Source organism: Molothrus ater, chromosome 19 (assembly GCF_012460135.2).
Source record: "Molothrus ater isolate BHLD 08-10-18 breed brown headed cowbird chromosome 19, BPBGC_Mater_1.1, whole genome shotgun sequence".
Taxonomy (NCBI): domain Eukaryota; kingdom Metazoa; phylum Chordata; class Aves; order Passeriformes; family Icteridae; genus Molothrus; species Molothrus ater.
In genome coordinates this window covers 12,956,728-12,983,187 of record NC_050496.2, presented here as the reverse complement: position 1 = coordinate 12,983,187, position 26,460 = coordinate 12,956,728, and the positions used below count along the sequence as shown (strand labels likewise).

The 26,460-nt window shown below is 41.9% G+C and overlaps 1 protein-coding gene across 1 annotated transcript in view; it reads left to right on the top strand.

The window, feature by feature from the left end:
* The window catches only part of FASN (fatty acid synthase), a 41,496-nt gene extending 17,962 nt beyond the window's left edge, over positions 1–23,534 (top strand). The window contains exons 14-43 of the mRNA XM_036394596.2: positions 17–220; positions 1,761–1,876; positions 2,320–2,495; positions 2,842–3,033; positions 3,321–3,401; positions 3,500–3,685; positions 3,987–4,166; positions 4,396–4,599; positions 5,816–6,126; positions 6,278–6,667; positions 8,395–8,559; positions 8,759–8,877; positions 8,981–9,135; positions 9,478–9,681; positions 10,684–10,834; positions 11,315–11,493; positions 12,032–12,151; positions 12,292–12,414; positions 13,210–13,433; positions 13,737–13,938; positions 14,979–15,130; positions 15,632–15,723; positions 15,877–16,028; positions 16,328–16,570; positions 18,069–18,257; positions 18,799–19,026; positions 19,430–19,650; positions 20,177–20,275; positions 20,405–20,656; positions 21,743–23,534. Of these exons, the coding sequence (XP_036250489.1) occupies positions 17–220; positions 1,761–1,876; positions 2,320–2,495; positions 2,842–3,033; positions 3,321–3,401; positions 3,500–3,685; positions 3,987–4,166; positions 4,396–4,599; positions 5,816–6,126; positions 6,278–6,667; positions 8,395–8,559; positions 8,759–8,877; positions 8,981–9,135; positions 9,478–9,681; positions 10,684–10,834; positions 11,315–11,493; positions 12,032–12,151; positions 12,292–12,414; positions 13,210–13,433; positions 13,737–13,938; positions 14,979–15,130; positions 15,632–15,723; positions 15,877–16,028; positions 16,328–16,570; positions 18,069–18,257; positions 18,799–19,026; positions 19,430–19,650; positions 20,177–20,275; positions 20,405–20,656; positions 21,743–21,880 (5,448 nt within the window). The 3' untranslated portion in view covers positions 21,881–23,534. The remainder of the gene's footprint in view (positions 1–16; positions 221–1,760; positions 1,877–2,319; positions 2,496–2,841; positions 3,034–3,320; positions 3,402–3,499; positions 3,686–3,986; positions 4,167–4,395; positions 4,600–5,815; positions 6,127–6,277; positions 6,668–8,394; positions 8,560–8,758; positions 8,878–8,980; positions 9,136–9,477; positions 9,682–10,683; positions 10,835–11,314; positions 11,494–12,031; positions 12,152–12,291; positions 12,415–13,209; positions 13,434–13,736; positions 13,939–14,978; positions 15,131–15,631; positions 15,724–15,876; positions 16,029–16,327; positions 16,571–18,068; positions 18,258–18,798; positions 19,027–19,429; positions 19,651–20,176; positions 20,276–20,404; positions 20,657–21,742) is intronic.
* The last annotated feature ends 2,926 nt before the right edge of the window (positions 23,535–26,460 follow it).

The window sequence follows — 26,460 nt, the reverse complement described above, 5'->3', positions numbered from 1 at the left end:
TCTTGACTGTCTGTAGGTCATTCCACATCCTAAACCTCGCTCAGCACGATGGATCAGTACATCTATCCCTGAATCTCAGTGGCAAGGTGATCTGGCTAGGAATTCCTCTGCAGAGTACCATGTGAACAACCTCGTGAATCCAGTGCTGTTCCACGAAGGTCTGAAGCATGTTCCAGAGAATGCCGTTGTTGTAGAGATTGCTCCACATGCTCTTTTACAGGTATCCTATTTGTTTGTTACAGTATGACACTATATTGATAGCATCATGCTGTTACAAGGACTTTGAGGGTCTGATGACTAGGGAAGACTGCAGCTTTTTTTTTTTTTTTTTTTTTTCCCTAGTTCTGAGAGTACTTGCTTCCTTCAGTACTTCTGAGCTTTTCCCAGTTTTAATGTTTGGTTTTTTGTTTGTTTATTCATGGTTTTTTAGGGGATGGTGTATGTTCCTAGTAAAAATAAAAATAAAAAATCCCTAACACACTACCACTTCCTTACCCAGAAATTCACATTACTGCTGCTATTTGTTCCCATGCACTTCAGATAACTGATATCCAGCTTTCTGAACTGCATAATGAGTAAGGAAAACATTTCATTGTTTGGATCTAATGGAGAGTGTGTACAAAAATTACGGTGGAGTGAGACATGCAAAGACTTAACAGACCTTCTCTATGAAAAATATCTTTTACCATCTGTACTCTGAATTTGGGTTGAGGTTTTGTTTTAAGAGGTGGTGGATAACCGTGGTGTTTTCCCCTCTTCTCCTAGACCAAGTACACTGCAAGCACAGAACCTTACTTTCTTCTTAAACTCCTTTCTCTAATGAGATCAGACCATTATTCTTTTCTCCCCGCCCTATAAAAATTGATTCTCATGGAATTAGCTCCATAGTAGAGAATGCAGAACATGAGGTGCATTGGGAAACACTTGCTCCTCAGGATCAGTGGTGTGGTCTTGTCTGTGTCTCTTAAGTCTCAAGGACTGGTCTTTTTTATTTGGTCAGTGGCATGCAAGAGGAAAGTCTTAGGAAGAATAATGGAATAATAGTTACTCATGATCAAGATGAATAGTTACACAGTGCTTCTCAGTTTCAACCCAGTGTATTTTTACTATGTCATGTTAGTCTTATGCTTTGAAAGTGACTTGAAGGGAGAATCAAGAGTACTGTTTTTAAATTGGGCATATGTTTTTTCATTAGAGACTGTATGCCTCATGTTGAAATCATTGAACAATTTTGGACTCTAATGCAAGTGACTAAGACTTCATTATCTGTGTTTGAAAGTGTCCTGATTTTCTCCTGTAAAGATCACAGGATCAAATTGAAGAGAAGATAAAAATTGGGTCAGGTGTTCAAGGCTGAGTTTTTTGGTCTAATAGCTTTTGCTTGAAAAATGCTCTAGGATACTTCAGACCATAAGGTGCTGCTCCTGGCAAGGGAGTGTTTGCAAGTGGGAGGCATGAGAAGGTGACTTAGCAGTTCTTCAAGTACAGGCTTTGGTTTTAGCTCACATTCTGCTTGAGAGAGGAATATTTATGTTTTGGCAGAATTACATTAATATTCTGTAGGGTCTGCTTTATTAGATGTGCAACAGCTGGGGTTGCTGGAAGGGTACTCTTCCCTGTTAAAGTGGTGTTTGTGCCAGCAGCTAGCACTGAACTCTTGGCACAGATACCTAAGTGGTTTGGAACCTATAGACAAAAATTCAGAGACAAATTAGTAAGTAATGCCTTCCACCGGTGATTTATGGATTCTGCTTGACCAGGCTATCTTGAAGAGAACTCTGAAACCAACTTGCACCATTCTGCCTTTGATGAAGAAAGATCACCAAAATAATTTGGAGTTCTTCCTAACACAGATTGGCAAGATTCATTTAACTGGGTAAGGAGACATGGGGAGGAGGGTGAGTGGAATAACAGAAGGGAATTCAGGTCTCTTCTCTAATACGCATGTCTTCACATGGAATCAAACACTCCTTCAAGTAACCTTGAAATAAATGGGATGTGCATTTGTGTTTTACATACTTAGCATGCTCACTTGTGAAGTGTTCCTGTGGGTTAGAGACTGCTTGGGCAGGGAAGGTGCCTTCTAAAGAGAAGTGCCATTTTAAAGGCCTAGGAACCTGGCACTAGCTTCTGGAAATAAATTTTGCATCTTATAGACTGTTAATTACAAATTTGGCTGCAGTAAGTGTTCATGGTACATCTCAGACATGGAGTTTGAGACCAATTATTGCCTGACCTCTTAAGTATTATAACCAATTTTTTTCCTTACTTTTTCTTCCCATTCTTTCCCCCATGTCTTGATTATTTTTGTCTTTTTAGGATAAATGTTCTTGGAAATAACTTGTTCCCGTCTGTGGAATACCCTGTCCCTGTGGGAACACCCCTTATTTCTCCATGCATCAAATGGGATCACAGTCAGGACTGGGATGTTCCGACAGCTGAAGACTTTCCAGCAGGTTCCAAAGGCTCTGCATCTGCTTCAGTCTACAATATTGGTGTGTTGCTCATTTGGGGTCTATTATTTGCTTGTCACTTTCCTGCTTTACCTGTGTGTTTCCTTTTGTAAAAGTAAGAAAAGAATACTCAAAACAGCATCCTGGAAGCCATTCTCTGAAGCTTAAATGTTTGGTTTGGATTGACAAAAACCTGTATCTGTTTCTGAAATGGGATGAGAGAACATGAACAAATCAGGAACCTCTGTTGCTTTAGACTAAGAGTAATTCTTAGGGCTGCATATTGTCAGGCAGGATAGTGGGGGAAACTAGAGCCTCTTGCAGATATTGAGGGGGAAAAACCTCTTTGTTAGAGTGTTTTTATTATTTTCTCTTTGTTGTTTGACAGATGTGAGTCCTGACTCTCCTGACCACTACTTGATTGGTCACTGCATTGATGGCAGAGTTTTGTACCCTGCAACTGGGTACCTCGTGCTGGCTTGGCGAACACTGGCGCGGTCTCTTGGTGTGGCCATGGACGAAACGGCTGTTACGTTCGAAGATGTCACAATTCATCAGGCAACTATCATTCCCAAAAAGGGTGAGTGAGGAGTGCTGGTATAACTGCACAACTGTGTAGTGAAGATGGAGGGAGTGGGAGGAAAGGAATGCATGGGAAAAGTGAGGAGGAATGCAGGAGAGAGACTAAAGAGGAGTGCAGCATGACTGAGCAAAGGAATGGATTCACATAGTCAAGTAGTATGCATTATGGTCATCTTTATTACACGTTGTGAGCAGTAAGTTTAGGGATAGTGAAAGAAAAATTCTGCTTGAGGATGGTAGAGATAAATGACCTCACAGTCCTGTCTTCCTCAATGTTTCTTGCAGGATCAGTACAGCTGGAAGTAAGACTCATGCCTGCTTCCCGCTGCTTTGAGGTATCAGGAAATGGGAATCTGGCTGTCAGTGGTAAGTGAAGGAAATATAGGTGTATAGGTACAATCTTAGTAAATCCATTATTTATAAACAATGGTAATGATCATTATTCTTGTTACTGTGCCCTTCAGGGAAGATTTCGCTCCTGGAAAACACTGCTCAGAGCAATTTCCGTAACCAGACAGATGGCCTTCGGACTCAAGCAGACAGGAGCTCAAAGCCCGGGCTCTTGAAAGATGACATTTATCAAGAGCTGCATCTGCGTGGATATAATTATGGACCAACTTTCCAGGGTGTTCTAGAATGCAACAGTGAAGGTAAATTTCCTTTCAAAAGAAGCACAATGAGCCCTGGGTATCGTAATGATGACTGTTTGATCTTTTAATTCCATTTGTATTAACAGTTCACCTGACTGTGCCTTGTGAGGTAATTATACTTTATGTGATAGGAGAGAACAACCAAGAGCATTGAGAAAGCTGTTCTCTCCAATGTAGAACTGTGTGGTGGATTTTACAGGGGAAGCTGGGTACATACACCAAACTTGGCATTTAATAAGCAGTGACATTCTAGCATCTGATGAATGATGAAATAGTGAGGCTTTCTCTTCCTCTTCTGCAGCAAGTGCAGGAAAAGTTCTGTGGAATGGGAACTGGGTGACCTTCCTTGACACTCTGCTGCATATGCTGATCTTACCTGAGACTGGCCGCAGTCTGCGCTTACCCACGAGGATTCGCTCAGTCTGTATTGATCCAGTGCTGCATCGTGAGCAGGTGTGCCAATACCAGGACAATATAGAAGGTAATGTCTCTCATGCTTGAACTTCTGCTGGTTGTTTTGACTACTGGGTGAATGTGTGAATTCTGAAGTAGTAGGATGAACTTCGATGGGGGGGTCCTCTTAGTCTCCAAGCTCTTCTGCAACTCTGTAACCTCTCTATGAAAGAGCCACATATAGCACTGTTCATCAAATCACCCTGAACAAAATATATTTTTTGTTTTCCAACTTACATTTCTTTCCTGACTTTCAGCTTTTGAAGTTGTTGTGGACCGCTGTGTTGATAGCCTTAAAGCAGGAGGTGTTCAGATCAATGGTCTTCATGCTTCTGTGGCACCACGGCGACAGCAGGAACAGATACCTCCCACCCTGGAAAAATTCTGCTTTGTGCCCTACACTGAGAGTAGCTGTTTGTCTTCGAGTGCCTATCTTCATGCCTATCTGGAGCAGTGCAAAGGTAGAGTGGGATTGCTTTCTTGTCATACTAGAAGAATCTTCTAGCCCGAGAGAAGCTGAATACTCTTTCAGAACATCCAAGATATTAAATGTTGGTCTCTGTAGAAGACTTCAGCAAGGGTTCTCTGTATGATTGCTGGAAGCTAAAAGCTAGTTCTGCCTGAGCTCTCTAGAATGTGGGAAAGAGTAAAAAGCCATGAAGTGGGACATCTTTCCTTCTATAACAGTCAGATGTGGTGTTGGATAGCACAACCCCTTCTGCAAGCAGAGAGACACAAATCGTCTTTAAGGAGAAATCCAACCTAGTTGCTTTAGACACTGACAGGAGAGCTTACTTAAGTGAGCTTTTAACCTTGGTTTGTTTTTCCCTGTGAACTGCTACGATAGGCAATTTGATTGTGGGCACATATCCAAACAGGGAAAATGATGTAGTGAGGCACACATCAAAGGAATCGTTTGCCACAAGAATAGAATAGGAGCAGTTCAGTCTGTTGTGAAACTGGTAGCTAAATACATTGTTTTTTGATGGGGAGCCATCCACTAAACTAATTACCTTAAGTGCCTTTTCATTAAAGAGAAAAATGTTACTTTTTAAAAAAAATTTTTACTCTAGTGATGAATTTTGCTTCATCTTGAGAGAATAATTTTTTTCATTCTGTGTTGGTGGAGCATCTTCATGCTCATCCTTAGATTTGGCAATAGATTTTAAAGATTTCCCTTTTTTTTTTTTCTCCTTAGTTTTCCCCTGCAGCATCCAAATACTGTCCCCAGAGCATATTTTTTCTAGGCTGTGGTGGGAATATTTTATTTTTTGTAATCCAGTTCCTGATCCTCAGTCAGGATTAACTATTTCCATCAGCTTATAAAGCAAAAGGGCATTTTAGTATTTTTGTATCTTCAGAAACTTAAAATTTTCCTCCACAGCTCCCTAAATCAATCAGAAGCTTTCCGTTAGTTGCCCTCTTTAGTCAGTCTTACCACAGGTAATTGTGGGGGTTTAGTTTGTTTGGCTACAAAGCCTACTTATTTGGGGCAACTACTGCATAATACATAATTATGTGAATGTAAGAGGCTGCACTGTATCTGTGGGTGGGCTAATGATATAGGATGCTGTAATATGTGGTGCTGATCAGCTGGTGTAGCAAATGGAGGCAAAGAGGAAAAGAATTCTTGGAAAATCTTGACTCCTTCTTTCATTTCCTCCTTCTATTCCATAGGTCTGATCCAGAAGTTACAGTCTAAGGTGGCAGTGCATGGGGTCAAATTAGTCATCCCTGGACTAGAAAATGCAGTGGCTGCTACGGGGTCCTCGTCCACACAAAAGGGCCTTCAGCATATCCTCGCTGAGATCTGCCGTCTGGAACTGAATGGAAACCTCCATTCGGAGCTGCAGCAAGTTGTGATTCGAGAGAAAATGCACTTCCAAAAGGACCCTCTTCTCAGTGGATTGCTGGATTCTGCAGAGTTGAGGACTTGCCTGGATGTGGCATTGGAGAACATGATCAGTCATAGGATGAAGATAATAGAGGTTAGTTGGAAGCCTGGGATGGGACTGTAGCTAGTGTTTCTAGGCCTTGCAGTAATCTGATTATATACTGCTGTTGTTCTGGTTATAATTCTGGATATCACTTATGTTTTGATTTGGTTTCTGCTTTTCCTTCCCCTTCTTTTTCTCACAGGCTAATGCAGGAAGTGGACAACTGTTCTCTCGTGTGAAAAGTATTCTGAATGCTCAGCCCCTGTTGCACGTGGACTACATTGCCACTGACTGCATCCCGGAAAACCTTTCAGCTGTTGAAACAGAGCTACAAGATGCTGGTGTTGTCTCTAGCCGGTGGGATCCATCTAGCCCTCCGTCTGGAAATCTGACCAATGCTGACCTGGTGGTATACAACTGTTCAACAAGTGTTTTAGTGAATCCCAGGGAAATACTCTCTAATTTGGCAGCTGCTGTGAAAGAAGGAGGGTTTGTTTTGCTACATACTCTTCTTAAGGGAGAAACCCTTGGAGAAATTGTCGGTTTCCTTACAAGCCCAGATCTGCAGCAGAAGCACAGCTTCCTAAGTGAGGTAAGCCTCTTGGAAGGACAGATACTCTCGCCATGGATAGTCTGAGTCTGCTGCTTGCAGATGCCCTGATGGTAAATGTATAGTAGGCATGGCTTGCATGCCTTTCCAATGAGGACTTCTGCAGAAATATCTAATGAACACTTCTTAAGAAGAGAGGACTTGCAAATTACTACATATTAGGTTAATAGAGTAAACTGTAGGTTCAATCAGGAAAGCCTTTCTTAATGCACTGAAAATTATTAATTGTCTCTTGTACATCTGTCTAATCTGTATGAAAACACTGGCCAGGACAATTCCTTTCTTGTTAAAATCACGTTGCTGGGTTGGGTACGGCTCTATCACTGTAGGATCCTGAAATGCTTCGGTATCAGAATATCTCTCTTACTTTTGATACTACTGCTTAGAGTGCGATTTTACAAGCTAGTTAATTTCTTCTAACGCTAAGGTCCTCCCAGAAGGAAGGCTTTTCTGTTGTATTTTTCTTTTCTTCCTTTCCTCTTCCCTATGTTATCTGATCCCATAATGAGATACAGTATAATAAGCCCTGAGAAGCTGGAGGAGGGACAGAAGATTGTCAGCATTATATCTTCAAACCAGTATATCATACAGATAAACTAATGCCAAAGCTGGTGCAAGAGGAGGAGAGTGAAAGGCAAGGGTAAGGGTGGAAACTGGGGCATCATCTTCTCTTGACATCTGTTAGACCAAGCAGTAATGGAAAAATGCACCTCTACTGAACTTACCTATTTTTCCTGATTTGAGGGATGCAGCCTCTCAGCTCTCTTCTTTTAGAATAAGAAGAGAATAGCACTTCCAAGAGTTTGGGTTTTGTTTATAATTCTGGGGTGGGGTTGTTGGATTTTGAATTTTGCAATTACATGGATTCTAGCCCTTCCTGCATACATTTTTTCAAGGGGATTTGAGAAGAAAGGTTAAGTTCTTTGCTCTGAATCTTTCCCGGTGAACAGGAGGATAAAGAGAAGGCACTGAGATGCTACTGGCACCAATAACAAAAACCATAAATTTGTCATTAATATCAGTAGCCTGGTATTAGCAAATCCCTGGGAGAAGATACCTGTCCATTGAATGCTCCTTCTTGAAGGAAATTATACAAGCCAGGCAAGAGTGTGCAGGACGTAGATAGTTCTCAAAGTTTTCTAGAAACAGACACTGTCCTTGGACCTTGATATAAGGGATCAGACTGTAAAAACCTTCTGCTGGTTTGTGCCTGGCATAGGAAAAGCAAATGGATGCTTTTCTGAGAGACTGCAGTCATCTTTATTTCATTCAGATAGTAATCCTTAAGTGTTTCTGGATATGCCATACATGCATTTACATTCTTTTGTTTTCCTGAAATGCCATTTCAGTGTAACTTAGACATATGGGTGCTTCTCCCCATCTCTGTGCAAACAGGGTTTATGTGACATAGGGTCATAGACACATTCAAATACATTGTGGAATTTGGTGGTATGGTCACGGCTCAGGTTTTTTGCACACTGGCCAGTGTGCTAAGACTGGTTCCCTGACTTGGACTTTGAGGTATTTGTACTCCCACTTTTGGAAGATCCTTTAGGGAAGAAGGAGTAGTCTAGATGTGGATAAAACACTGTTACGTTAATCAAGCCTGTATTTGTACTGCGACAATACAGAGCAAGTTTTCAAGAAAAAGCAAGAAAAACTGACTTTTGATTTTGCTGTTAATTTTGTTGCTTTGCCTGATTTGACAGGCACAGTGGGAGGACTTATTCAGCAAAGCTTCATTGAATCTTGTTGCCATGAAGAAGTCATTCTTTGGCTCAGTTATTTTCCTGTGCCGTCGGCAAGCTCCTGTCAAAACACCTGTTTTTCTGCCAGTAGATGAGATGAACTATAAGTGGGTTGAATCCTTAAAGGTGAGAATTCTTGTGTCCTAGGTATCTGAATTTCCAAATCATTATACTTTCTAAATGAGATATTTAGTAGTGTTGAAAGGAGAATGTGTGTGTGTGTTCAGTTACTTTTAGTAAAATAGAAGATACTAATCTCTGCCAAGAATATGAGGGCTATTTTCTTTGTAGTTCCTTGTAAAACAGTTTGGGGTTTGTCCTGTAGGAGATCTTGGCTGACCCGTCAGAGAAGCCTGTGTGGTTGACTGCCACCAGTTGTGCGAACTCAGGAATTTTGGGAATGGTGAACTGCCTTCGCCTTGAAGCAGAAGGCCACCGAATCAGGTATGCAAGCATGCCTTTGAGTCACATTTGGGAGATGAGATATTTGTGTTAGCTTCTTCTCAGATCTATAGCAAACAAACAAAATGACAACTCTTGTCTTCAGGTGTGTGTTCATTTCCAACTTGAACCCTTCATCTGCTGTCCCACCCACAAGTCTTTCTTCTCTGGAGATGCAGAAGATTGTTCAGAAGGACCTGGTGATGAATGTGTATCGTGATGGAAAGTGGGGCTCCTTCAGGCATCTTACATTGCAGCAAGGTACAGTCTTTGAGAGCTGAGGATCACTTGCAAGGTGATCCTTGAATCTGAATGAACTTTGAATAGAAAATGAGTAGCTAGTATTCCTACAGTTACCTTTTATTATTATTTTTAATGAACAATTTTGAATTCTTCTGCTTCAGCTCAGAGTGAACAGTAGAACACTGTGGTGCCAGGAGGAGGGATAGGCTATCTAGGGCATCAGTAGTATTGCAAAGCAAGAAAGGGCTCTCTGGATAGCAAATGGAGGAGGAGGTAGAAATTGCACAAGGAATTTACTCGTTTTGGAAAGCACGTACCTTTGTTAATATGTGTAAGTTCTTACTGTTCCTTCTTCTGCAGCACAACCTCAGGAGCTGACAGAATATGCCTATGTAAATGTGCTAACTCGTGGAGATCTCTCATCTCTTCGCTGGATCGTTTCCCCACTTCGACACTTCCACACAACTGATCCCAGTGTTTTACTCTGCAAAGTCTATTACGCATCTCTCAACTTCCGGGACATTATGCTGGCCACGGGGAAGCTTTCTCCAGATGCTATCCCTGGTGAGTTAAAGTTACACTAAAAGGATATGTATTGTTGTTGTAGAATTAATCTCTCGATTGTTAGTTATGCACTGACTAGATTGTGTGCCAGAAAGCATGCTTTTGAGAAGGAAGTACAGCTCTGCTGCAGGGCTGTACACCAAAAAGTTCCCAAGTTCTACTTCCAGTTACAGTTCCATTTTTTCCAATTAACAAGCTATGCTCTGAGAAATGTTGCTTGCCACATTGCACAGATACCAAGTGTGAGATAAAATATGTTGATAGAGGTTCCAGAGATGGGCATGGTAAATACCAAGGTGAGAATGTCGAAGTTTCCTTTTGCCGTACTGATGGACATGCTTGAATTTCAGGGAGGAAAAATGCACAATGAAGTAATTGCCTGTTTTACAAAATGGAGGTAGTACTAGCTTCATAGTGAGTTAAGAATTAATGTAATGTGTATGAAATGGTTTTAAAATATGTATTTAAAAGAGAGGGGATGGAGCATGTTAAAATTTAGTGATTTGAGTAGGCCTGGGTTCCCCTTCATGACTGAACCACTTGGCATAATGGAAGTTGCCTCTGTGCCTGGCAGAAGGTTGGAAGTAGATGATCTTTAAGGTCTCTTCCAACACAAACCATTCTATGATTCTATGACTGACATAAGTGTCTACCTAAAACATGAATTATCAAAAATTCATATTTTGCAGTGATCATCTTTCTAGTTTATGTATCATTCTTTTTCTGAGGGACAGAATTGCTTCTGAAACAAGGTGTTTTCATGAAATTTCTCAGATGAAAACTGGAAACTAATGCAATATCATCAAGGATAAGTGCTCATGATTTAATGAGACCAAGTCCTTTTCCACTACTCTTGCAGTGAGCCATTAACTATGACAATTTATGAACTGTGTACAGAAGAGACAAATCTCAGAGGTTTAGACTTTCAGGGACTGCTGCTGTAGAACAGGAATTTTAGAAGATAATTTTCTTTTTTTGTAAAAGGTGTTAATGTTCTTTCAGGTAACTGGGCTTTGCAGCAGTGCATGCTGGGCATGGAGTTCTCAGGACGGGACATGGCTGGAAGAAGAGTAATGGGATTGCTGCCAGCAAAGGGGCTGGCCACAGTGGTAGACTGTGAAAAGAGGTTTCTGTGGGAGGTGCCTGAAAACTGGTAGGTCAGCTTCTGTTTTCTGGTTAAGATTTGCCTTCCTGCCTGAGGCTGATGACAGCTCTGATCAAACCTGAGTGCTGCACAATGGCTAGATTCCCCTCTGACAAATGTTAACAGGGCTATAGCGTCCCAAGTGACTGTAGGATTTTGCATTAGATTCACTGCAGGAGTTCAGCAGCACTAGTTTTTGTACAGTGGCTTACACAAGGTTCTCCTCACCTTTTTTTGGGCTCTTAGCTTCACATGTTTCAGTATACACTGGGATATCAGTGTTTGTTATGTTACTGGTTAGTTACTGAAATATTTTTGCAGAATAATGAACCTGTCTGTGTTTGGCAGCTGTGGTAGTCTGCTGTATGATTGACACTTTCTTATCTATCTCAGCAGTGGAACCTTTCTGTTGCAGAAAGGCAAATTTCATCAGGAGAATCTAGTAGCCTTTCCCAAGGCTAAAGATACCTCTTCCACTTTGCTCTTTAGGACTCTAGAAGAAGCAGCTTCAGTGCCTGTGGTTTATGCCACTGCCTATTATGCTTTGGTGGTTCGAGGTGGTATGAAGAAGGGTGAGAGTGTCCTGATTCACTCTGGCTCAGGAGGTGTGGGCCAAGCAGCCATTGCCATTGCCCTGAGCATGGGCTGCCGTGTCTTTACTACTGTAGGTGAGTACTGAGGGCCCAAAGTCACGGGGGGAGAGAGATTATATCTAATAGAGGAAGCATGTGTGTGTACACGTATAGAAGTATATATACCTATTTAGGTATATACTTATTCCCCTCCCAATGTGATCTGCTGTAGCTTTGATCTAGTTTCCAGGCTGAGAACTGGTTACATAGTAAATACAGCTACTGACTCTGTGCTTGAAAATTCCACAGCACAGTCAAATTTATTTGTCTCTGTACATTATATATCAAAAGCCTGGAAGAAGATCATGGCTTCCTCATTTTACATTTAGTAATATGAATCCAATGCCTGTCCATTGAAAGGTTCTCATCTGTTTCTGGTCCTTGCTCTATCTCATAAATGAGCAGTAGCAAGCAGACAGCCTTTGTTCTAGAGTCTGACATCTTGAGAGACTGAAAGCTTGGAGATGGCTTCTCAGATTTACAGTCCTTGGGGGAAAGATGTGCAGTGGAAAATGGGCTGTTTCATCATAAAAATGAAATTAGTGACATCTTTCAACCTGTCTTCTACTTCCAGGTTCCGCTGAGAAACGTAAGTATCTCCAAGCAAGATTTCCACAGCTAGATGCTAATAGCTTTTCCAGCTCCAGAGACACTGCCTTTGAACAACATATACTTCGAGTTACCAACGGAAAAGGTGAAGTTCAATAAATATTTTTCCTTTTTTTGTCAGCTAGCCCACATTATCAGTTGTGCATTCTAAAGACAATATGAGTCACTAGAAGACAGGGTTAGGCTCTCAGCAGAGTTAAGTAGGTGCTTCTCCTTTCATTGCAGGTGTCAACCTCGTGTTAAATTCCTTGGCAGAAGAGAAGCTGCAAGCCAGTTTGCGTTGTCTTGCTCGACATGGGCGCTTCTTGGAAATAGGCAAATTTGATCTATCTAACAACAGTCAGCTTGGTAAGATGGGGCATTGGGAAGCACCTCTCATTAGGTTTTAGCTCCTGCCTAGCACCCCTATGTGCCCTTTTCTGCAGCCTCCCCAAAATTTATACTTATGTCTGGTGTTACTAGGGCTCAGGTGGACAACTGACATTTGTTAAATTTTGTATCAGTTATGATTGCCTGGTGTTCCAGTCTATCCAGACCCCTCTGCAAGGCCTCTTGTCCCTCAAGGCAGTCAACAACATCCACCAGTTTTGAAGGCACAGGGCAAGATAACCCTGGTTTCTCTTATATGGGAAAAATTTTTTGAATTTTGTAAGGTGATGTGTCAGTGAAAAATTACAGCAATGTTCTCCCGTTGTAGAATGATTGCATATAGCGTTGACAGCCTGCGTCCTTATTCTAATTAAATTTCAAAAATCCTATCATATTGGAAAACCTTGCTACGAGGAGGAGTCTCCTGTGGAGGTAGACAGGATGTATGGAGGATTATAGCTCCCCTGTGACTCTAACTCAGCTGTCACTAGACAAAAAAAAGTTCTTTTTAATATCAGACTGACCATGATATAGCTTGTCCTCTCAACACACAATTTTTTGGAGTTGCATTTCTGTGAAACTGGTCTGCTTGTACGAAAACAACATAATGTTATGTATTGGAGAATATATGCAAGAATGAGTTCAGAAAATGTAGAATTCAAGCATCTGGCTGCTTTACTCCTGTAACCTGCCCAGAAATGTTTCTGAAGCAGAGGGTAGGCTCCATTTTGAGATGTCAGCAGCATCAGGTCATAACCAAGTTGCTTTTTCTAGGAATGTCTCTCTTCCTCAAGAACGTGGCATTTCATGGGATCCTACTAGATTCAATATTTGATGAGGGAAACCAAGAGTGGGACGTAGTATCAGAGCTGTTGAAGAAAGGCATAAGAGATGGTGTAGTAAAGCCCCTGAGGAGTTCAGTCTTCAACAAAGAAGAGGTAGAAGCTGCCTTCAGATTCATGGCACAAGGAAAACATATTGGCAAAGTTATCATCAAGGTAATGCAATAATGATTTTGATTCTCTGATACCTCTGGCCATCCTCTGGTGACTATTGGATATTTTGATCCATTTTGAGTTGAAGGTCTATGAGTAGGGCAGCACAGGGTCAGTTTTTACTGCTGACACTGTCACAATTGTAACTGTCAAGTCTGGCACTGATTCTACAAGGGTCATTCCTATTGACTGGAGGAGCATAGCATGAAAAGATAAGAAATGCATTATGTATCTGATTATCTAATTGTAACTACCTTTTTTTTTGTGTGTGTGTGTGTTCTTGGTTGGTTTTTTTTGTGGGGGAAGGTCCAAGAAGAGGAAAAGGAGTATCCTTTAAGAAAGTCTGAACCAGTTAAAATCTCTGCAATCTCCCGAACCTCCTGTCCACCTACGAAGTCCTACATCATCACAGGGGGCCTGGGAGGATTTGGGCTGGAGTTGGCACAGTGGCTAGTTGAGAGAGGAGCACAGAAAATTATACTGACGTCTCGTTCTGGCATACGAACTGGTAAGCAAAAATTGTAAGGGAGCGGGGAATATGACTGCCTTTCAACAGACCTTAGTTTGTAGTTTCTCTCCATTTTAAGGGTCCTGTTGGTGACTAATAATGTCTTGATCTCTTTTCTTTCCTGTATTATCTCACTTCAAGCTGTTGTCTCCTTTTTTGTAAAGGAGGAACAATCTTTTCGCTTGACCTTTTTTCCAATTACTACTTTCCCCCTTTTATGCTTCCTATTTCTATCAACCCATTTTCTCTCTTACAGAGGGTTTTTTCTGTAGCCTTTCTTTTATCTTTATGCCCTCTGCAAAGTCTGGCTACCTTGTCCACTGGCTGTAGCATGTTAGATCACATGCCACAAGGAAGGGCCTAAAAAACTCCTTGTTAATATACTTTGTTCCTCATGTGTGGATGCTCACTCTTGCTCCTTAGATTGCTCATCTGTAAAGATGAACCTTACTATCTGATAGCATCCATAAACATTTTTACTTAGATTTAAGGCATTAGTTTGATTACAGTGGCAGCATTGAGATTTACCAGTGATAGTCTTCAGTATTTCCTCATACAAATTCACTCATAACTCAAATCCCTTCTGTCTCTACAGGTTTCTTCTTTCTTTTGGCAAGTTCACAATCACACCGCTTTTGTGTACAAACGCATAGATCAAATACAACTTTTCAAGTTCTGGTTGTGCTAGTATAATCTGTTGCTTTGCTCTAATCTAACCAATTTTCAGTGTCTCAGTACCCAAATTTTTGTTAATTTCTCTTCACAGTTGGTTGGTTTTTTTCCTTCCTTCCCCCCACCACCACCCCAGCCCTTAGGTTGTCCCAGTGCTGTTCTCCACTTTATCTATGGTAGAATTTCTGAAATTCAAATGATTTCTAGCTGCTGTTGAAATTTTGTGCAATTTTTATCTCATAGATGAATCAGGAATTATTTAGCTATTCAGTCCCTATCTAGTCAGAGAAGCATAAAGGAGCAGCTTAACCAGAGCCTTACAGTTGGGATTCTTCATCCAAGGCACTGCCCACCTTTATTTCTTCTAGGTTACCAGGCTAAGCGTGTTCAAGAGTGGAAGGCACTGGGAATCAAAGTGCTGGTATCTACCAGTGATATTGGAACACTAGAAGGAACACAGCAATTAATAGAAGAGGCTTTGAAGCTTGGACCAGTTGGAGGCATCTTTAATTTGGCTGTGGTAAGTGACAAAAATGCTCAGGACTTGTAAGAAGCAACATCCATTCATGTGACTTTTTTACTAAAGGCAGTCAGGCTTCATACAATTTTAGTTAAATTCTCTGTGTTTCAAAGGACACTATGCTTTGGTCCTACCTGGTGACTAAAGGCTTATTGGGTCTGTTCCCTTGACCTGAGAAGCAACAGTATTTGGCCAGCGAGTTCAGTTCTGTGATGAGACAAATGTTGTCCTAGCCTCCTGTGGACAAGAAAAATCCCATGTAGAGCTTGCCAGAATTTCTGCAGTGTCAATACAGAAAAAATACTGAAAAAAGCAGACTTGGCAAAAGGCATGTTGTCATATTTTGGGATATTCTGGATATGTCTGTACTGTGAAGTTACAAAAATACATTGTGTAGTGATATCCTCTCATATCTCAAGCCATGTGGCATATTTAAACAGAGAAACTGGAGATACTTAAACTACTTTCTTTTTTAATCCCTCTTCCCACCCCCCCCCATAGGTCCTTAGAGACGGCATGATTGAAAATCAGACCCCAGAATTATTCTGGGAGGTCAACAAGCCAAAGTATTCAGGCACCCTTCATTTGGATTGGTAAGTATCTGTAGAAGGGACAAATAAGAACTGTTTTTAAAGTCATCTTACCTGGGAACTGATCAAGCTTAGTTGTTTTAGTCTTGCACTAGCCTTTGACAATCATACACTAAGCAGGTTTTTCTGATGGGGTTTCTCCTGCTCTGTTCCAAGGGTGACTCGTAAGAAGTGTCCAGACCTGGACTATTTCGTTGTATTCTCCTCTGTAAGCTGTGGAAGAGGAAATGCTGGGCAAAGTAATTACGGCTTTGCCAATTCTACCATGGAGCGTATCTGTGAGCAGCGGCATCATGATGGACTCCCAGGTAAGATGACTTTACTCATTGCACAGTATAAACTATCTCGCCAAACATCCAGATGAGGACCAGCTCACCAGAAACCTGTACACTTACCTGGAGTTACAAAGTCTGTTGAAGGCTGTTTTCTGCTCCTTGATGTTACTCTGAGCCATTCATGTGTGAATGAATACTCACCATTTAACAGTACAAAGGAGATGCAGGCCTTAGCATAGCTCATTATTAAGTTCCTTTTTTAGTAACTCACTCCTATTCCTGCCATCTGCTTTAGTTAGCTGCTTAGTGTGTTTTTCTAATTTCTTCTCCAGGCCTGGCAATCCAGTGGGGAGCCATTGGTGATGTGGGTATCTTGATGAAGACAATGGGAAACAAAGACATTGTGGTGGGAGGAACAATTCCCCAACAAATGAGCTCATGCCTGGAGGTGCTCGATGTTTTCCTGAATCAACCTCATCCTGTCATGTCCAGTTTTGTCCTAGCAGAGAAGGTCTCAGCGAAAGCTGAAGGAGGTAGTCAGCGGGATCTTGTAGAAGCTGTTGCTCACATCCTGGGTAAGTGCTGTCACTCAAGTACTACTGGACGGTGCCTACTCTCTCATTACTTTTGGAAAGCAGTGGTGCTGCTGTAGGTCCTCTGCTCAGCATCTCTTCCTGATCTCCTGTGGTGTGGCAATGTTGCTGTTGTGAGACTGTTGGCTTTTTTTTTTCCCTTTACACTGCTCCTTCTCTCAGATAAGGACTGTTTCTTTTATGTGTTTTCCTCCGTTAATGTGTTTACGTAGATACGCATATATACTCCAGAGTCTTGGGTTTTATTTAGAGTGAGCTGGTACCTTTCTCCAAATGGAGAATCAACAGGAACAGCCCCCAAGAGCAAAATTCTGGGACAGCACGTAAGACAGCAAATACATAACTAACTTCCTGAGTACTGTTCCAGCTTTCAAACATTCACCTTGATATGTCCCCATGCCACAAAAAATAGCTTTTCTCTACTTATTGCTTAACTGGTATTTTATTTACTTACCCACTCTGTCATCCCATGTGAACATCTAGTAACCATAGCTTAACTATGCATTACAAGTGCCATGTCCTTCTGTCTTGAATCTGCTTTCTTTTACCATTGTGTCTCTTATTTTTGTGTTGGTACTGAATAATTGCTGTCAACTCTGTCTATTATGTCCCCCTTCAGTTGTCTCTATTGCAGACAGAACTGTCCTAGTGACCCTTTGTTTTCTACCAAAAAAGGTACTGATAATGAAAGACAGTCTCCTGAGTGTTACTTAAGGAGTTGTGTGCAACTCACTGACAGCAAATCTGATTTCTCAGGGCAGATGTGGCTTTTAGAAGCAATAGGAAAGGGTCTGGGAAACCACACCAGCTACAGGGTTACTTTGGAAGAGGAGAGTATGAAAGCAACAAAGGGAGGAGCTAGTAATGAAGCCTAATAGTGGGAAGGGTGACAACATGGGGCTGCACAAGGTGGAGGAAGGGACAAAGAGCTGAAGATGCAGGTGTTATTATGAGAGGCCTTCTACAGGTAAGGAAGGGGTGAGAGATTGAACAGTGGGAAAAATGAAGGTGAAAAGAGAAATGAAGCCTAAATGTATCACCTCCTCCTCCAATGTTGTAGACATCAAGTGTTGCAGCCAACGATCACTGACACTGATAACTTCAATCTTGGTGTAGCTGAGTATTAGGTCTAGGACTGCAGTTTTCAATTAGAGCCTCCAGTGTGTGGAATCTGTCTAGCTGACTGACTGATCTGTACTTGGTCTAGAGCTGATGTGAAAATATTCACAGCTTAGTGGAGTGAGGTATCCCCTGTCATAAATCTGTGCACATTAATATGTACTCTAAATACTAGATCCCATATTACAAGGTGGGGGTTGTAGAAGAGGTGGTTGATGAAAGTACTAGATGATCCTGAAAGGTAAACTGCAGCTCTACAGCTGAAGTTTATTGAGAGATAGAAGAGAGTGGAGAAGGCTGCTAGAGAGGCCAAGAGCTGAAAAGAAGCTGGCCTTATGCTAGGATGCTCTTTTGTTCTCAGGGGTCCGTGATGTGAGTAGTCTGAATGCTGAGAGTTCCTTGGCTGACTTGGGCTTGGATTCCTTGATGGGTGTGGAGGTGCGCCAGACGCTGGAGAGAGACTATGACATCGTTATGACCATGAGAGAAATTCGTCTCCTTACAATCAACAAACTGCGTGAACTTTCTTCAAAGTCCAAGACAGCAGAGGGTAAAGTGTCTGAATTAAGGTTGCTACCAAATAATTGAACTGAATCCAAACATAGCCTCCAATCTGTTGCTTTCATCTCTAGTGACATAAACCTCCATCAGATCATGAAATAAGGTTATAATTGAATAGCTTTTAAGTGACAGACATGTCACAGAAGTGTTGTGACCACCAGGACAGGCCCATCATTTCTGGGAGCAGGGTGTACAAGCAAGGCAAGTGTGCAAGCTGCTCTCTTGCTTGGCTAGCAGCTGCATGCATGAGTACTCTTATGTAGCTATGTGTGGGATGCAATTTGAGACCTTTTACTTGTCTGGGGAATAAACAATGTAATGTCACACTCACAGGAAGCTAAAATCATATGCAGTTGCTGCAGAGCAACTGACAGTAGGAAGATTTCTGCTTCTATGACCTGATGATGTAGTGAGGCAACAGGCTAATCTAGGGCAGCCCTAGCCCTAAAGTTGTCCTTTAGGAGTATGGCTACATGACCAAAACTGACCCTGAAGCTAATTGGGTTTGTCTGGTGTGCTTTCCTTCAAAGACCTGAAGTCGTCCCCACTGATGAAGGCAGGCCCAGGCGAACCTCCAAACCTAGATTTGAACAACTTACTGGTGAACCCAGAAGCGCCAACAATCACTCGTCTAAATGATGTTCAGAGCATGGAGCGCCCTCTTTTCCTTGTTCACCCCATTGAAGGATCCATTGCAGTTTTCCACACTCTGGCCTCCAGACTTCACATGCCCTGCTATGGGCTCCAGTGCACAAAAGGTATCTCAGTTCTTCAGCATCTTGAATTTGCAAACATAACATTCTGAACTGTAGTTGCTTTTAGAGAGGGCTTTGTTTCTAGACTATTAAACTTGGAGGAACAAGTATCAGGCCTATTAGTCTGCAGAGGGTCATGTCAAACATCCCCAGTATCAAGAGGAATAATGGATGAAATGGAAGAGTTTACGTATACAAAAGTCAAAGCATCCTGTTCAACCTGTCCTTGGAAAGCAGCAATATTACTATTACTTGTCCTAAATGCAAGTTGTTAACAATAATTTATTAATTTACCTGCAAAAAAACCTGGATGTTTCCAACAGGATTGTTTCTGAGTGCATGAAAACATAATTTGTCTCTGCCAGTGTCTTTTCATGAGTCTTTCTAACTCGCTTCCATGTTCCAGCCGCTCCTTTGGACAGCATCCAAAGCCTGGCAGCCTATTACATTGGTTGCATGAAGCAGATACAGCCTGAAGGACCTTACCGCATTGCTGGATACTCTTTTGGTGCCTGTGTAGCCTTTGAAATGTGTTCCCAGCTGCAAGCACAACAAAATGCTTCCCATGCACTCAACAGTTTATTCCTTTTTGATGGGTCTCATTCCTTTGTGGCAGCATATACCCAGGTAAGGGCACAAAGAGAATCTTCTTTCTGGGGACCATCCTCTCATCAGGGCTCATTTTTCTCAAAGCTTACTATTCTGGATATCAGCAATCTGAAAAGCTGACAGTCTTTCACAAAGATTTTAGAAGACAGCTGTAGACAGAGGATGCTTAGAGATGGCTGAAGGGTAGAAGCACATGAGAGGTGGTCTTCATTAAATGGAAAGAGTTCAAGCACAAATGTTGCTCTTGCTATGATAAATCATAATATTAGTATGTCTTCTGGAAGATCCTGGTGCAAGTCAAGATCCTCTTGTAGTGGTGTGAGGAAACCTTGCTCAAGGGTTCCCTTTAATTTTCATTGTACTTTAGAGAATACTAGGCTCTTAGCAATTGCCACCTGTGGATTTGCTTTCTAATCTGTCTTGAAGGGATTTCCCCCTTCCCTTTTTTCCCAGTTCACACCTTTGGTTCTGTAATTGTTTTTATCTGACTTTTAATATCAGGCACATTCCTCTCATGTTCACATTGTATTCTTCTCTCTTCCAGAGCTACAGAGCCAAACTGACCCAAGGAAATGAGGCTGAACTGGAGACTGAAGCACTGTGTGTCTTTGTTCAGCAATTTACAGGCATTGAACACAATAAGGTACTGTTTCTTATCTTCAAAATCCATGTGTCTTGATATTGCACAAGAGGATGTATGGTTTTTTTTTGTTTAATGGAGATGAATTCTCAGCTGTTGAGACTAATGTGAAAAAAATTTTAATATTTCCAGCTGCTGGAGGTTCTTCTGCCCCTGAAAGATCTGCAGGCTCGTGTGAATGCTGCTGTAGACCTAATAACTGAGATTCATACAAACATCAATCGTGAAGCACTCAGCTTTGCTGCTACTTCATTTTACCATAAGCTGAAGGCTGCTGACAAGTATATACCAGACTCCAAGTATCATGGGAATGTGACACTGATGCGGGCAAAGTCTCGCAATGAATACGAGGAAGGTCTGGGTAAAGACTATAAACTCTCAGAGGTCAGTCATAGCCCCACTGATGACTGTTGAATTTCTTCTGGTATTTGGGGAAGCCAAAGGAAAGCATGGGAAATCACCCTTACTGAGAAAAAAAGGACAAAACCAACCTTAAAGACATTGTTCTGCAGCTGCTGTGCTCTAACAAGAATTAGAAGTCTCCAAAAGCAAATAAGTTTATTGGTTTCAGGCATTTTCTGTGGGTAGTGAAGGGCAGAAAGTCTTGCCTGTATATAGGAAATGTTTTCTATAGCTGATTCTTGCAGCTCTCTAGAATGACTTTGGATAATAATGATGTTAAAAGAGAGCAGTCTCTTTTCACTGTAGACCCTGAAGCTAATTCATGGAATGAGGGCAGCCTTCTGAAGAGCAAGTGTCAGTCTTATGACAATAAAGGCAGCTTTTTCTCAGTTACCTTTTTTTCACTTAGAAGCTAGTAGTTAGAAGTGGGTTTCTTGTGGTCTAAAGAAAGTTGGGGTTTGGCCCATAGTCCAGATAAGGTCACTGTACTTCAGCCCCTGCTCACATACAAGGCTTAAATTGGTGCAAATACCAGGGAAAAGGAAGTGATTGTCAGAATTCCCTTCCTGCTTCTGGCATCTCCTATCCTTTCAGATATCTAGCTTAGTCATTACTGATTCCAGGCTAACTTATACATTATTAAAGTTACATAATGACCTTAAAGGAAGATTTCTGGTGGTGGGAGAAAGGGGGGGGTGGGGGGGGGGGGGTGTTATTTGTTTACTTAAGGGCTTGGAAGTGGCTATTTTATCATTCATTCTTTGATATTGTAGGTAAATTATTCTTTTGGTACTAGGTTGGTTAACTTCCTGCCCAGCTTATATATTTGAGTGGATCACCTGTCAGGTTGTCAGACTATTGTGCTTTAAAACACTGGTTCCAAACAGTGCACCACAGCTGATCTGTGAAAATGTGTCAGAGTAAACCTGGTGCCATTTTTAACTGAGTTTGATAGAGACAGTGGTCTAAATTATGAGTAACTTGGAGGACTAACAAACCCAAAGTGGCTAGGTGAGCAGCTGGTTGTAAATTGTGAGTGAAAAGTTTTTCTTTTTCATACTTACGCAGGTATGTGATGGGAAGGTATCTGTCCACGTTGTTGAAGGAGATCACCGCACCTTGCTGGAGGGAGATGGTGTTGAATCAATTATTGGGATCATCCACAGCTCACTGGCAGAGCCACGTGTCAGTGTCAGAGAGGGTTAACTTCTACTTCCTCACTATCAGTGATGAAGAAAATGCCAACAACATTCCTAGTTATGACAGGCCCCAAGGAACTCTTCCTGTTCAACATCTCATCTGCTCTACTGCCAGAACTGGGAAATCCAGCTGGACTCAATTGGTCTTTTTCTGTTTCTTTCTTGCTTATCTTTTCCTACATTTATGGGTTCTGTCTCCTTCCTTTCCTATGGCTGTTTTTCCCCCTAGTCTCCCTGTCCATGTTAACTGCAGTGCTGTGACTCTGTCACTGTGCACTGCAGTGAGGGTTCCCCACAGATGTTGCTTCCTACACCCTTGGCAGTATAAAAAAAAAAACAAATTTAGGAGTAGATTTCTTGTGCTTTATGTTGTTTTTGTCTTAACAGTATTCCAAAGGGTATGTGATAGCACTTGTTGACCAAGCCTAGTGAACAGGGAGAGAAGAGGAGCTGCAGCTGATTTTGGAGATACTTTCTATCTGTGAAGAATCTGTCTGCAGTTTAGGTCAGAAAGAGAATTCCATTGAGGGTTTTGTAACTATATTTTTTAATTTGCTATATTCTAAGTATTTATTGTGTCAAACCAGAGACTTCTTACTTGGTTTTAATTTATTGTGGGTTATAGGAGCAAAGAAACATCCTTTTTTGGAGGGAAAGGTTTATTCTACAAGGGAAAGTTGCCCATCTTTGAAATCATCTAATTTCTTGTTGGTTTTGTTGGGGTTTTTTTTCTTTCTCCCACTGCCCTGCCCTTTTCAGAAAGCATTAGGTAGAAGGAAGGATTCTTGCCATCATGTACTCTTCAGGGGAGAGAGGGGCCTGGGGGATAGGGTGGATTGTTTGAGAGATGCTGCTGTATTGAATAGCCATAACTTGGGCATGATAAAAACAGGCAAGGCTGTCCCTAGGCAGGTAATTTGTTTATATTTGTGCAAGGTTCTGTGGCCTACTCTATCATAACCTCAGTAAAGCATTAAGATTATTGCTTTACCTTATCCCCTCTCACCTCCAGTCTTGTCACCCAATGAAAAATTTGGAATGGGGAGGGGGGGGAATAGAATTCCTTAACAAGAACTGAACAAATCCTCCCATCCCTGCTCTCCCATAGTCAAAGGTCAGGCAAACATACAAGTATCTGCCAAAGGCCCGTATATATTTTATTTAGCACAGGGCTTGCTTAAGCCTTGTATTCATTTTCCTTTCGGTAATGAGACTGGAAATCCCACATAAGTTAGCTAAGTAATCAGTTTGATGGTCTGATTTTAAAATACAGTAGTACCTTTTTAAAGGAAATTTGCATAAAATTGAATTGAAAAATTTCTTGCCTTTGCTATGCTGGATCTGTCCTTTCCGAAATCAGTAAATCCTTGTTACACTTATGATACAGAGGAGACCTGGGTAGCAACAAAGCACCAGCTAGGAGGAGCTATTGTGCTTCTCCAAACTGCTGTACAACCCCTCTTCTCTCCATTCCCAGTAAAGTATTCTGGTGGTACAGGAGCATTCCAGTGACAGGAACAGATGGCTCTTCGCTGCAGGTTCTGACCTAGTGTCTTTTGCTTATACCACCCTCTGTTGACAGTGGCTGGGTTAACTGATTTTAGTTTTATAAAGTATTTCTTTTGTGAAATTGAAATAAAACAACATAATGTCAGCTTAAACCATTTTGAAATGTCTTGTTCTTTTTTCTTTTTTTTTTTTCTTTTAATTAATACTTTTTGGTCTGAAGAGTGTCTTTTTGGCTTTTCTAGAATTAAACAGAATTCATCACTGGTTGGGTTTTGAATTCTTTTCTACCATCATTTCTTAATCCCATGTTTCATCTGGAGTCTCTCACTTCTTGGTATAAAGCAAAAAACTGCTAACATATCTGATTTGTAGTCTATAGAAATAATTATAGTAACAATAATAATGATGAAAATAATAACAATGAAGGCGTAGTATTCTGAAGCATGGCTTGTTGTTGCCATGATTTTGGTACCTTAGATACAACCAATTTACAGCCATAATATTGAAGTGGGAACTTTTAGATGGGCTTCTATTTGCAGTGTTGGACAAGCCATTAATACTCCTGCCTCAGTTTCCCTGTCTGTAAAATGGGACCATAGCATCTGCCTCAGGGCCTCTCTGAGGGTCAGACAGGCAATGGCTATAAATGCCCTGAAGTTTTAGGTATGATGTCTAAGTGTTAGACAGTAACAGAAGGAGGAAAGTGTCTGCTGTGTGAGGCATACTGCATACTGATACTGGAGTGGCTGTGTAAGCTGTGTGCATATGCCATGGGACTTCATGACATCTACTGCCCACTGTCCCTGCACCTGCTGGCATTGGGTACTACATAAAACAAAACCAGTGGGGACTAGTTGGTTTGGTTTAACTTCTGGCAGTTGTAGTGAGCCTGAAAAAAAGGGGAAAGAATCTTACTTTTGTGTTGGTTATATTTAAAACTGGAAGGAATAAGAAAGGATTAAATGTAAAGCAAACAGGTACAATAGTGCTGTGCTAATGTGAGTAACATCTGAATGGACTGTGTGGAAGGAGCAAGGACGGATGCCGTCCTATCTGTTGAAGCAGGAGTTTGATAAGCTCCCTGTATAAACAAATCTGTATGGTTTCATCTAAGCAGAGCTTGAAAATTTTAATCATAGAAGTTGCTGAAGAATAACTTACAGCTCATATACTGTTAATGTTCTTGTGGTTGTTATTTGAAAAGCAGAAGGTTGTTATGTTGAGGGCTTTTTTCCCCATAATTATCGGATTATGAGCTGCTGCCATGTAACCCATTATTATAACTGGCTGCTAAACACAGTGTGCCAAAAATAAAAACCTTATTAGTGATGGTATTGCTTGTTTCTCAGTAGCCCATCAGATTAGATGTAGAATAATATCAGAATGCAAAATCCAATATTGCAGTTTCTTGTTTTGAGAAGACAAGGACAGAAGTGAAGTCCCTCATACCTACCCTTTCTGTGAAACTGAAGTGGGGATTCTTGTCAGCTGATGCATTCCATCCTTTTCAGATAGCTTCTCACAGCCTAAAACCATGCTGATCTCAAGTCTCAAGACTGAAGAGCAGTTCTCTGACCGGGAACTGTTTAGGGTCACAAATGCATATTGCCATTTTGAAATGATGGACCATGTACCTTAAATCTGCAATAGAAAGAGTTCAAGAATGTATGGTACACAGCATATGTTGTCACCAGTATTAAAGCTATTATTTTCCTTTCCTAGTCTACCACTGTAGAAGGCAAAGAAATACAGCTCTCTTGCTGAAGATAGCAGTAAAAATAATGCAAGAAGGGCCACAGTTTAATAAAACTGGTTACATAAAATAGCACTACCAGAAAGTGAAGTTCTCCGGTGCTGAGATGGAGGTCAAGTAAAACACAAAAGATTTAAGGTAGAATAGGAAGTAGGTGTTTGGTTTTTTTGCACTTAAGTTACCAGACATCATGGCTGCAAATCAGGTCAAAAGAAAGAAAAAAATACCCCTGGAGCAGTTTCATCATAGGAGAGTGCTGATAGAAGGGGTGCAGAGGCTGGATATTTAAAAATAGCAATCTCATTCTTCAGGCTGCAGAGAGGTCATGAAAGATGGTAAAAAATAATTAGAAGCTTGAAACATTTATTGCAGCAAGTTCATCACAGCCATGAGTGCTAGAAAGCTGGAGAAAGGGGGAAATACAGGCTTTTACAATGAACTTGTAATGTGAAGGTTTGTCAATGGATAGACTTAACAGGCTTACTGAGCAAAGGGAGTTTACATGTAACTCTGCTTAGGCTATGGTGCTTTGTTACGATTTTGTTGGAGTTTTTCTCTCCTGAAGAAAATAAGTCCTATAACTCAAGTTACATTGCTGTTTTGACTGCAGTAGAGATAGAGCATTTTTTATATGCTGGAAGGTATTGGCTGAGAGAAGCAGAACTCCACCACTGTACTCGTCCTGGTGATGATCAATAGCTTTATAAAATGATGCAAAATGAACGATATTGCCATGGATGCTGTTACATTTGGTTCAGTCATGTGGACCATTTTCACCTCTCTGCCCTGACCATCCGACACCAAGGACAGGACAGGCCTCGCACTTTGTCCGAGCTCTTGCAATGCTCAGTCACGGCGCTTCCCATCGGCTGCGGCGAAGGCCCAAGTGCTCAAAGACGCCTGGCTTAGGCTCGGGGACAAAGGACGGGAGTTGCTGCCGCGCTGCGCGTGGCGTGTACCGGCCGAGCGCCGGGGCGCCGTGCGCCGCCGCGGCACCTGAGGGGAGACCGCCCGCGCACGGCGCCCCTCAGCCGCCCCCATGCGGCTCCTCAGCCGCCCCTCAGCCGCCCCCATGCGGCTCCTCAGCCGCCCCTCTGCGGCTCCGCAGCCGCCCTTTTGCAGCTCCTCAGCCGCCTCTCTGTGGCTCCTCAATCGCCCCTCAGCCGCCCCCTAAAGTCTCCTCAGCACCCTCTCAGCCGCCCCTTTGCTGCTCCTCAGCCGCCCCGGGCAGCTCGGGGCCCCGCGGCCGCTGCGCCTCTCCCGCGCGCGGCCCCTGCTGGCAGCGCCGCGGTTTCTGGAGGGGACGGCGCGCGGCTGCACCGCTG